At 34.2% G+C, this 13,496-nt stretch overlaps 1 protein-coding gene across 4 annotated transcripts in view; it reads right to left on the bottom strand.

The window, feature by feature from the left end:
- Fbl6 (F-box and leucine-rich repeat protein 6) overlaps positions 1–13,496 on the bottom strand; it is a 50,774-nt gene that overhangs the window by 20,844 nt on the left and 16,434 nt on the right. For all 4 annotated transcript variants that reach the window (XM_069841660.1, XM_069841659.1, XM_069841658.1 and 1 more), the window contains exons 3-4: positions 8,699–8,862; positions 1,109–1,278 (exon numbers count right to left, since the gene is read on the bottom strand). In XM_069841660.1, the coding sequence (XP_069697761.1) occupies positions 1,109–1,278; positions 8,699–8,862 (334 nt within the window). The remainder of the gene's footprint in view (positions 1–1,108; positions 1,279–8,698; positions 8,863–13,496) is intronic.

Here is a 13,496-nt window from a genome sequence, read left to right as displayed (position 1 = left end):
TCCTGCTATATGAAAAAAATATTTTTACGATTTAAAAACAATTATTTACATTTTTTTAAAATTCAGTTCACTGTGCAGTGATAAAGCGTTTCCCACATAACTCAAAAACTATCCAACATTCTGTGATGAATTTTTTTATGTGTATTTATGCATGTCATATCTACAATACGATGAAAAATGGCCAAATATTAGTATTTTCTTCTAACACAAAATAAAAAAAATATATATATTATTTATTAAGGAATGTAGCTGAAAGTGCATGATATTGTAAACATGAGTTTCAGCAATAAAATAAAAGAGAGAGAACATGAAAAAGTTAACAAGTTTATGAGTTATGAGGGAAATGCTTCATCACTGCACAGTGAACTACCACCATTATGAATTTTGAAAAAAAAAAAAAAAAAAAAAAATATATATATATATATATATATATATATATATATATATATATATAATTTTTTTAAATCGTAAAAATATTTTTTTTTTTATATATAGCAGAAGAACAGTGTTTTACACATACCAGTGTCATTATTGTACAAGATATAGGCCTCCTATAAAATTGAGTTCCGGGTCTTTCCCGGGGGTAAAAGGCGGTCAGAGCGTGGTGCCGACCACACCACCTCATTCTAGTGCCGAGGTCATGGAAAGCATGGGGCTCTACCTCCATGCCCCCCCAAGTGCCTTCATGGCATGTTACGGGGATACCTTTACCTTTTTACAAGATATGGTAATGGACGAAAAAAATGTGGAATATTTCCAAAAATTTTACTGCTGTAAGCTGTACCTAACCCCTTAAAATGATTTCCTAGATACGACCAATGATCTCTAAAAAATTCGGTACTTCTTTTTAAATACCCTATCTACTTGGAAAGAATATTTTGTGCTAAATTTCCATGTCTAATTCCAACCTCTGGTAAGCATTTATCTGGCTAGTTGCATGAGTTTTGGACAGATTAAAAAAAAAAAGAAGATGGAGTGTAATGAAAAGGAGATGATTAAAGAAGATAACGAAGAGAAGAAAAAGAATGCTTGTAACTTTGTAAGTTGTGTACACAAATGCCCATTTACAATTTTTAATTATAAAATATCAATAAATTAAAGAACTTACATTGATACTTGAGAGATCAAGTCGTGAGAGTGTTGGGCACCTAGCAATTAGAGTTTTGATGTGTTCTGCAGTCAAGCCCTTCCAGCCAGTCATGTTGAGTCCTTGCAGATTCTGGCAAGACTTGCAGATTATATCCAGCACCGGGTCTATTGAAGCGAACTTCCAACCACCTGGCACATTCATGAACTACATTACGCGTCTAATCCTAGTATGATACATCATAAAAAGAGAAAGTTGAAATCAATCCAGACACTGAAAGAAATATATGCAGATGTAGAACATCTAAGAATGCACATAGATAACTCTATACTAAAAATTAAGGGGGTTTACCGAAAATGTGAAACAAAACCTAGTTACTTTTAGCTACCCCAACTTAATAATTACTCATAAGCATGATGAAAAAAATCACATTTCAGTCATCTTATGACCTGTCATCAGACTTGATTCTTAAGTTCTTTGATCTTCAGTTCAATGGACGTGCAGACAACCTCTCTCCCAGTCTTCTGAACTGTATTAGACTTACATATGTAATCACTAGAGACGAGAATTCCATGCAAATGCATGTTTTTATAGGAACATAGGACATAGCTCAAACTTAGTACTTATCCATTTGATTACTTTCCGGTTCCAAATATGAGTACTGTGCTCCAACCACAAGAAAGTCTCTGTCGGATGAGACGAAGGGGAGTAATGCTGTGAATGAATGTTGATGTCATAAGGTCACACACGTGGGTACTCGTATCTCTATTGGCTCGCTGTCACAGCACAAACAATAACATTGATACACACATGTTTATATTACCCTAGTTACAAAATTAGATTATTGTTAATCTCCTGGTCTTTTAATCTCTCCATACAGGAAATAACAAATGCAGGCGAGCAAATGGTTTTTAAACTGACGTTATAACGATAATATTATATATCTACTTCACTCCAATAGATGACGCATAAGTAAGCACATTCCTTTCACGATTGATCTCCTGGTTGGAGAACAGTACTTTTTCCTTCCATATTTGCATGTTTTGGCCTATTTTTGGGATGAAAACATCATAATGCATATTTAAGCAATTTTTAGCTTAATAATGCGTATAATATACATCATATTCAGTTTAAACAAATGTTTTAATGATTTTGAGTGAACAACTCAATTTCTCTTTTACGTCCCTTATTATTTAGCTTCAGAAATCTAAATTGAAGAAGGAAAGAAAAAAAGACTAAATAACAGAAAAATGAAATAAAATGTTAAAATGTTCACAATAAGATGCTAGAGGACCTTTCCCTGGACGGAAGTTCACTTTTACAACACTTTACCTACGACTCTCCATAGACTGCATGTCATAAATGGATTTATTACGTTGGATATTTAGAGTATAGTATAGAGGAAATATAGAGAGTTCAAAGAAACTGCCGACAAATAATTTAGGTCAAAAGCACTCTCTTTCAGGGAGGTTGTAAATTCTCTCCCTTTCCCAGTACTAGTACTGATAGCAATTTAGATTCTTCTAAAATTGGAATCATTCACTAAACTGTCTTTGCAGTGTGTCAATCTCGTAAGTGGTTCTGTTTGCGTGTGCTAATGTGGTTCTAATATGCCTCCGATTAAAGGTTCCAAAAGCGTATGCTTTGCACAGTGGATTAAAAGAAAAGATTTTATTAGATCAGATGGGGATTTCGTATTCTGCGATTTTTGCAGTAAAGAGGTAAGCACTGCTGTTCTGTTTCCGAATATTTTCTATGGTGGTTGTTTTTTGTAAGAATTACAAAACTTCTTTAAAATAATTAATTAAATTACTATGTTCGTTTTTAAATAGTATCTAGATAACCGTAAGGTCTATTATAATTTCAGATGAAATGTACTAAAGAATTTCCAGTCAACCAGCTTCATATATTGAAAGAATGCAAAAAGGTTAAGAATCTGTAAAGAATTCCATAGATCACTCAGTTATGTCAGTGGGAAAGTGGGTGTAGTGGCGAAAAACAAACTGGACAGGGTCATAAATGCTAACCCGGACTGTGGATTCTTTTGTTCAGTGAAGAAGATTATTTGTGGCGAAAACTTGAATGAAGAATTTGACCTGATACTGTCACAAATATGTTCATTCAAGTTTGCAGCCATAACTTCTTGTGATGTAGAGAGGTCATTCTCTGCCTACAAAAACATATTGACTGATAAGCGCAGGAACCTCATAGAAACCAATTTAGAAATATTGTTTTAACTGTGCAAAAAGAGTGAAGTGAAATAACACATTTGGAACAAAAATAAAAGTGCATATTTTAATGTCTGCAGAAACCACTAAAAACTTTTGAGGTTTTTAAAGAGAAAAGTTCTTATAAAATTGTGGTACCGATATTTCATGCAGGGACGGGAATCTGTTGAGAGTAAGCCACATTCTGGAAGCCCTTCAACAAGCAGAACACCCGAAAATGTTAAATTCACGCGGGCAACAGTCAATGAAAATTGGCGATTGACAAGACAGAATTAGAAGATCTGAGGATTTCACAAACTATTGTTTCCGAGATTTTCACAAGGAACTTGCATGAAAAAATTCGTTTTGCAGCTTGTCACAAAAGCAGAAGGAATTTCTTGCTGAAGTTGTATAGGACTTTCTTAGAATCACTAACAGTCAAAATGACTTCTAACTTTTCCCAAAGCAAAAACTGTCGTTGAAATGGTGGAGATTGCAGTTGGTGGACGATGTTAAGAAGACTACACTGAGGCAGCTGAAGATGATTCCAGAAGACTTTGCAGCGTGTTTTTAAAAACAGAAGGAATGTTGGGATAAATGTGTAAGATTTCAGAGAGAGTACTTTGAAAAGAACACATTTATACATTGTCTCAGATAGACTACTTTGTTATTAATGATGGATGCATACTTTCCAGCAAGACCTTGTATAATTAAAAAAATAACAAAATTAAAGCACAATCTTAAACTTTACACGTACCTACAATCTGAGTGAGTCAACTGTCTTGTCTTTGTTCTATAGGCTATTATCTTATTGTCATCTGAGGTTTGATCTTAGTTGGTATACACAGTGTGAGGTACATTAAGACAAATTTATTCATAATATAGCTACAGCCAATGAAGTGACACTAGCTGCAAAGTTTTAAAATAGATGCTCTGTATATTCTGAATCTGAGATATGACATTTGTATTAAGAGAGCCATAAAAATACACATGGGATTCTGACTGTTTTACAGGGACTCATAGGGAAACATTCTCTGATTGAGGTTCTGGCTGATATGTACATCTATTATCAGGCAGTACACTTGATGATATGTGTCAGAGAAAGAACAATTGTTTATATGTATCTGAAGTCTGACTAGTGTAATATGTAGCTAGTCGGCGATGTATGCAATGAAGGGGAAAGAAACTGGCCACCATACCACATTATCTCCTGGCCTAGTTGCCTCACAAGTGGTGCCTTCTTGGTATCACTTATGAGGTTCAGATCTACCTTCAAACAGTTGACGAAACAACAACAGCAACAGCATAGGAAAACAAAAGCAAAATGTCTACTGAAAATGTGAAACAGAAATCAGTTACTTTTTAGTTACTACAATTTAATAATTACTCATAAGCATGATAAAAAAAAAACTAATCACATTTCAGTCATCTTACGATCTGTCATCAGACTTGCTTTTGAAGTTCTCTGACCTTCATTTCAGTGAACTTTAACATCTCAGATTTTTTTTCCAATAATATTAATTATTTTTGCAGTTGCAGCTGTTTCAGTAACACCTTATTTATGGCTTTTAAGGAACCCGGAGGTTCATTGCTGCCCTCACATAAGCCCGCCATTGGTCCCTATCCTGAGCAAGATTAATCCAGTCTCTACCATCATATCCCACCTCCCTCAAATCCATTTTAATATTATCTTCCCATCTACGTCTCGGCCTCCCCAAAGGTCTTTTTCCCTCCGGCCTCCCAACTAATACTCTATATGCATTTCTGGATTCATCCATACGTGCTACATGCCCTGCCCATATCAAATGTCTGGATTTAATGTTCCTAATTATGTCAGGTGAAGAATACAATGCGTGCAGTTCTGTGTTGTGTAACTTTCTCCATTCTCCTGTAACTTTATCCCTCTTAGCCCCAAATATTTTCCTAACCACCTTATTCTCAAACACCCTTAGTCTCTGTTCCTCTCTCAAAGTGAGAGTCCAAGTTTCACAACCATACAGAACAACCGGTAATATAACTGTTTTATAAATTCTAACTTTCAGATTTTTCGACAGCAGACTGCATGATAAAAGTTTCTCAACCGAATAATAACAGGCATTTCCCATATTTATTCTGTGTTTAATTTCCTCCCGAGTGTCATTTATATTTGTTAGTGTTGCTCCAAGATATTTAAATTTTTGCACCTCTTTCGAAGGATAAATCTCCAATTTTTATATTTCCATTTCGTAGGATATTCTGGTCACGAGACATAATCATATACTTAGTCTTTTCGGGATTTACTTCCAACCCTATCGCTTTACTTGCTTCAAGTAGAATTTCCGCGTTTTCCCTCATCGTTTGTGGATTTTCTCCTAATATATTCACATCATCCGCATAGACAAGAAGCTGATGTAATCTGTTCAATTCCAAACCTTCTGTGTTATCCTGAACTTTCCTAATGGCATATTCTAGAACGAAGTTAAAAAGTAAAGGTGATAGTGCATCTCCCTGCTTTAGCCCACAGTGAATTGGAAAAGCATCAGATAGAAACTGGCCTATACGGACTCTGCTGTAAGTTTCACTGAGATACATTTTAATTAATTGAACTAGTTTCTTGGGAATACCAAATTCAATAAGAATATTATATAACACTTCTCTCTTAACCGAGTCATGTGGCTTTTTGAAATCTATGAATAACTGATGTACTGTACCCTTATACTCCCATTTTTTCTCCAATATCTGTCGAATACAAAAAATCTGATCAATAGTCGATCTATTACGCCTAAAACCACACTGATGATCCCCAATAATTTCGTCTACATACGGAGTTAATCTTCTCAAAAGAATATTGGACAAAATTTTGTACGACATCAACAAAAGTGATATTCCTCGAAAGTTACTACAGTTATGGCCGGTTTCACCAAGCTTCTTTAAATCAGCACAAACGACTTGTCAACAAATGGATCGTTTAATTTTAACGGAATCTTTAAAAGTTGACTATTTCACCAAGCCTCGTCTCTTTAAAATTAACAGGCGTTTACTAACGAGGGGATTTTGTACTTGTATCTTGCATGTTTTGTTTTTCATACGACCATGGCTTCGAAATCGCGAATTTCATTGGTTACATATGATCATGGCTGACTTTGTTTGGCATGAAGAAACAATCATAGGCAAACGGGTAAGAGGCAGTAATTTTAAGAACATCTTCCTAAATACAGTATGTTGTCATACAGCAATTAAAAAAAAAAAAGACAGCTGCTTCCAAATGTAAATAATAGGAATGTAGAGCAGTTAAATTGTAGCTTCTAAAGGAAATCTGAGAAAATTTAGCGGACTACAAGGTCGACAGCTTAAAAATTGATGCCACAATTAATTATATACAAAGCATTCTAAGCAGTTATATTAGGCCTAAATTTAGGACGGGAAATCGCCTCTTCCATAAATTGCATACTACTTTTCCACTGTATTTCATGCAGATTTATTAGTACCCTGTAACAATTTTGCCATGCTTGTGTGACAGGATTCAGGAGAGATGTCATTAAATTAGATTTTAAGGGGTATCCATTGTCTCCTAAAAGAAAATCTCTTTGCACCCTTTTCATTTAAAAGGCATCCTCCTTTGGAATGTTGTGCTATCCGTGTAGACCGTAACATTATCTTAAACCGAGAAGAATCTGTTGGAGAGGCGTTAAGTGGGTGATTCCTATCTGTCGTATTCTAACCTATTACAATTTCAATAAACTAGCGCTGAGGTAGTTCTGAGGTAAAAGTGAAAATCGTTGAACTTATAAGGGATTTTTTTGTGGTAATCAGTTGATCGTATATGCAAGGCATAACAAAAAATTAAACTAATCAAACATAACCTGTCACAGATTCGTATGTGCAAGGTGTATAAGCAGAGTACGAAGGAAACTACCTCAGCGCTAGTTTAACCACAATTTTTCTATGCGGAGCGTTACATAGGCCTATGAAATTGTTTGAATATTGAAGGAAAAATAGGATCTTCTATTGCAGAATCTTTTGGCTATATTACTACTAGGATATACGATTGGAACATGTACACAATCTATGTTGTCTATGACAACATAAAATTTAGCTATAAGCTTATTAGGCCTATAGAAATAATGACTATTGTAATGTTGGTAGTACGTCTGATAATTTATTCACATATCTAGACAATACAGCTTTTGATACCCCGTTCATATCATCAATTACTATTTCAAAACTTCCCGCAACATTATTTTAAAACGAGAAGAATCTGTTGAAGAGGCGTTAAGTGGGTGATTTCTATCTGTCGTATTCTAACCTATACAGTATACCGGTATTCAGTTTCTTCTAGAATCATTCTTACTACTTATTTCCTTAATGTGTAGCTTTCGTGGAATTCTTTATCACTTAAATCTTCAAAATGATTATTCCGAGTGTTATTACAACATATAAGTTCGTCGTTATGTTGAAGTTCTAAATAAAGAACTTCATCATCGAATAATTACGTCCGCCATGTTGTTGACTTCTTCACGCATCGTTACTGTTTTAACGCGACGAATAGGTCCTAATAAATTAACGATGAATTTAAAGATGCGTTAGCAATAATGATACTTGGTGAAACACAAAAACTGACTAACGTGTCATTAAATTATTTAACGAGACGTTATAATGATAACGAAGGTTGGTGAAACCGGCCATTAGTCTTGTCCCCCTTCTTAAAAATGGGTACGATTATGAACTCCTTCCATTGTTCTGGTACAATTTCCTTTTCCCAAATTGCAAGTACAAGTTTATAAATTCCGCTAGATAATGCCCTTCCACCCTCTTGTATTAATTCTGCTGGAATTTGATCAATACCTGGAGACTTGTACTTTTTCAGACTTTCTATCGCAATTTCGACTTCAGAAAGTGTGGGTTCGGGTATAAATGGCTCAGCAGTTTGTATTTCAATTTCATCCCGATCATTTCTATTTGGCCTATGTATATTTAGTAGTTGCCCAAAGTAGTTCTTCCATCTGTTCAGGATTGAATGAGAGTCTTTATCCCTTAATCTAGTATGACAGGTACACTACTCCATTTTGCATTTAAGATATGATTACAAATACTGTGTTTACGGAATTGACTGTGAATGTGCCAGATTGCATAACTTCATATAAATAAGGAGCAAGTGACTCACTTGGTATTTTATGCTAAGGGTGATTATGATTCAGTAAAATTTGCAAATAGAGGGTATAAAAGTTAAGAACTCTAATGTGAATTACATTTAAATTGCACATAGTTTCGAAATAAGAAATGGATGTAATATTACATAGAGATATACCAGAATACAATGCATAGAATTGTTACATTCCTACGTAATAATTATTGCTCTCATAAACTTTTTCAACAGCTTTCCTTTTTATCTTACTCCCATGTATAAACTGTGTGATCAACATACCAACATTTAACTCCTGCACTCTGGAGAGTCTGTTCTCACATAACCATCTCACAGTTTCGGTATTCTTATACCGATCATTAATGTATGGATTGGCTAGATCAATGTTGTACCACAAAGAAGATGTCAGCGCCACATCTCTCCACAGTTTGCACACTCGCGACATCCTGAAACAATATAATTTTTTTTTTTCCAAATGAAAATACATTCCTCCAGCAATGTTCAATACAAGAAGTATAATTTTCCAGTCATAATTCAAACAGTAAATCATAAGGTAACACAAGCAGTCTGGGTCAGAACTCAAAGATTGGTTACGGGGCTACGATGGAAAATAATACTATTTTTCCTTGTCCATATTCAGCTGAAATTTCTGACAAGAAGAAGACTCTGTAGCTTTGTGAACACACGTTTCGACTCTTATGTCACTTTCCTTTTGTTTTCCAATGTAACACTGTCTCATACTTTGTCTTCAACCACTGCACTTTAATAAATGCTCAGCATTCATGACAGAGTTATGATTTTTACACACTTTGAACATACTAAAGTTTAGTATTTTGTACGATGTAGGTGAGGTTTCTCAAACTGGAAGTTATGGTGCTTTATCTAGAGAGGTTGAGAAATAAAAATAACTTAATATGGACGAAAGGAATAAAACATATTTTCTGAGAAAAAAACAACATATAATAAAAACACATTTATTACACACACAGTTATTAAAACACATTTATTAATAACTAGCTGTACTCGTGCGCTCCGCTCCACTTATTAGAAATAAATATAAAGTAATTACATAATTAAAATAGAACATTTGGTCCAGGGAACAATCGTGTTTGATAGAAGAATAAATCGTTTAATATGCTACTTAATTTAAATTGTATTTAAATAATTAAAATGCTATCATTTTGGTCCAGAGACCACTCATTTGGTGCAAATATAATTCGTTTAACATTTTTCTAAATTAGTCTTGAATGCATCCTTTAATAAATCACTCCAAATTAATAGAGTTTATTGTGTACGAAGAACATTTTTATGTTAACCTGACTGTGCAGCTTTTTTTTTTTTTGTTAAATTTATTTCATTCACGCCTTAACATCTGTGGTCATGTCGCGTGTTTAGAATGTGTGGGAATATCAGCAGGCCATATTTACTCTTGTTGAGTTCCTGTTTCTATTGTGTGTTATAGATGGCTTGTGTTCATGTAACTGATTATAGACTTTGATTAATGTTTCTGGTATTGGTAATTGAGGCGGTGATGAATAATGACATGTATCTTTCTAATCCGGCATTTGCCTTTATGACTAACGGAAATCATGAAAAACCCCAGTCAGATTGGTCGGCCATGGGGTTTGAACCCGGGACCCCCAAATGCGTGTCTCAAATGCTACTGCCTGAGCCAACTTGCTCGGTTGTATATCATTGTTTATGCAAATAAAAAAACTGAGGTACTCTACATAAATATTATTTTACGAAACACTGGAAACGAATATGGGTAAATTATGAGCGCAGGAACGCCATTTCATGACACCTTTTAAAATAACTCAGCTCCAGGGATCTCTATGGTAAAATGAGTGTATAAAACTAGAGTATTTTATGTGGACCAAATAAAGTTGCAATAATCAAGTTATACAATATTTTGACAGAATATCAAGTTTTCTGTGCGTACAGATTTCTTTTCAGCTTACTTCAGTCCTCATTTGTAGCATTATATCCATCTAGAGAAACTACAAATTTCAAATAGTGAAGGTTAATTAGCTTCTGAGATTACTTCATACAAACACACAAAATATTCTCTGTATATTAATAGTGATAAACGTCAAGGCTGCCTTAAATAGATGGAGTCATTTGTTTTGATTTCATTGTAGCCATCGTCGTCGTTCCTGCAATAACTCCTATGTCACATATCGATTTTCAGATTTTTGCTCTATTAAATAACTTAAATAGTGATGAAGCAAATAATACAATCTACTATATATAACTTAATTATATTTCTTTCTTTCGAAAATGTAAGAATTCACGATCTCCTATGCACTACTGCCATAGAAAGAATAAATTTGTTTTTCTTCCTACTGAAAATTTAATATTTTGCACATAGAAGTTACGGAACAACGGCACTATGATCTGAGGCGGCGGTGGAAATGTACTGTATTGTTATTTTAAAACTTTTGTATATCCTTAAATATCAATCCTATAAAAATTTTGCCTGGGATAAAACTTATCAGAAATCATTTTTAAATAAACTTTTGTTATGTAACATTTTTCACAAAAATCAATAATAAGTGAGATATTTCGGTTTATTCAATTCAGGCCCCCTTATAACCCACCTTTTAAATAAAGTATTTTGAATGCTATATAGCCTAAAATCAAAGTTACAACGAACTTAATTTATATTCCAATTTTCATCAAAATCCGTTCAGCCATTATCGCGTGAAAAGGTAAACATCTAGACAGACAGACAGACTTAAATATCAGTCCTATCAAAGTTTTTCCTGGGATAAAACTTATCGGAAATCATTTTTAAAGAAACTTTTGCTATGTAACATTTTTCACAAAAATCAATAATAAGCGAGATATTTCGGTTTATTTAATTCAGGCCCCCTTATAACCCCCCTTTTAAATAAAGTATTTTGAATGCCATATAGCCTAAAATCTAAGTTACAACGAACTTAATTTATGTTCCAATTTTCATCGAAATCCGTTCAGCCATTATCGTGTGAAAAGGTAACAAACATCCAGACAGACAGACATACAAACAAAAAATTCAAAAAAGCTATTTTCGGTTTCAGGATGATTAATTATACATGTTAACACCAATTATTTTTGGAAAAGCGAAAATTACCAGAAAAATTTCGCTCACAGATTTATTATTAGTATAGATTACAGTTCAAAGTCAATTTCTTTTTAATGTGATGGATGCGATTTTTTTTCGTAAGCCTGTCCATAATCTGAATACACATTAGAAACACACAAAATCAAATTGTCTTTGAGCAATAATAGACAAGTCCTGTATTTAATTTTGAATGTTATCAAAGACGAAAAGCCTTTTGACATAGGTAAGATGTGGCGAAAGAAATTAATATTTTCAAAGTTTCTATTAGTGAGCATTCACTTTGATGGGCATGCCGAAATCTTAATTAGTAAAAAAATTAAATTTGTGTAAAATTGAATGAAAGAATCAGTTGCAATCTTATTATTATTATTATTATTATTATTATTCACAGTTCTTTTTTTTTAGTAGGTTATTTTACGACACTTTATCAACATCTTAGGTTATTTAGCATCTGAATGAGGTGAAGTGATAATGCCGGTGAAATGAGTCCGGGGTCCAGCACCGAAAGCTATGCAGCATTTGCTCATATTGGGTTGAGGGAAAACCCTGGAAAAAATCTCAACCAGGTAATTTGCCTCAACCAGGAAGCAAACCCTGGCCACCTGGTTTCGCAACCATTACTCCACAGGTGTGGACCAGTTCTTCTTTTATTTAACATCCAATTAAGATTACACATTTTCTTTTCTTTAATTGCACAGAAAATGTAAGATATTTGATTTCATTTATAAATTGTACAATTTAAGTAACTACACAGAATGTCATTAATTTTGCACGAACTGACATAAAACAACAGATAATATGTTGTAATCATTTCTAATGCAAGTTTTCTTCTTACGAAAATCGGCATTTAAAAGGAATGTAAATGAATATATTAGTGATTTACAATGAGGCTCAAACTTTTGTAAGATTTCGTTACACATAAACGTTAAGCAAGAGAGAGTTACGACTTATTTACTGGCTTTTAAGGAACCCAGAGGTTCATTGCTGCCCTCACATAAGCCCACCACTGGTCCCTATCCTGAGCAAGATTAATCCAGTCTCTATCATCACAGCCTACCTCCCTCAAATCCATTTTAATATTATCTTTCCATCTACATCTCGGCCTCCCCAAAGGTCTTTTTCCCTCCGGCCTCCCAACTAACACTCTATATGCATTTCTGAATTCGCCCATATGTGCTACATGCCCTGCCCATATCAAACGTCTGGATTTAATGTTCCTAATTATGTCAGGTGAAGAATACAATACGTGCAGTTCTGTGTTGTGTAACTTTCTCCATTTTCCTGTAACTTCATCCCTCTTGGCCCCAAATATTTTCCTAAGCACCTTATTCTCAAACACCCTTAACCTATGTTCTTCTCACAAAGTGAGAGTCCAAGTTTCACAACCATAAAGAACAACCGGTAATATAACTGTTTTATAAATTCTAACTTTCAGATTTTTTGACAGCAGACTGCATGATAAAAGCTTCTCAACCAAATAACAACAGGCATTTTCCATATTTATTCTGTGTTTAATTTCCTCCTGAGTGTCATTTATATTTGTTACTGTTGCTCCCAGGTATTTGAATTTTTCCACCTCTTCAAAGGATAAATCTCCAATTTTTATATTTCCATTTCGTAGGATATTCTGGTCATGAGACATAATCATATACTACGTATTTTGGGTGTTTACTTCCAAACCTATTGCTTTACTTGCTTCAAGTAAAATTTCCGTGCTTTCCCTAATCCTTTGTGGATTTTCTCCTAATATATTCACGTCATCCGCATAGACAAGAAGCTGATGTAACCTGTTCAATTCTAAACCCTCTGTGATATCCTGAACTTTCCTAATGGCATATTCCAGAGCGAAGTTAAAAAGTAAATGTGACAGTGCATCTCCTTGCTTTAGCCCACAGTGAATTGGAAAAGTTTCAGACAAACTGACCTATACGGACTCTGCTGTAAGTTTCACTGAGACACACTTTAATTAATTGA

The sequence above is a fragment of the Periplaneta americana genome, chromosome 12 (assembly GCF_040183065.1).
Source record: "Periplaneta americana isolate PAMFEO1 chromosome 12, P.americana_PAMFEO1_priV1, whole genome shotgun sequence".
Classification (NCBI taxonomy): Eukaryota; Metazoa; Arthropoda; class Insecta; order Blattodea; family Blattidae; genus Periplaneta; species Periplaneta americana.
The sequence above is the reverse complement of the archived record's forward strand: the minus strand, read 5'-3'. Positions and strand labels throughout refer to the sequence as shown.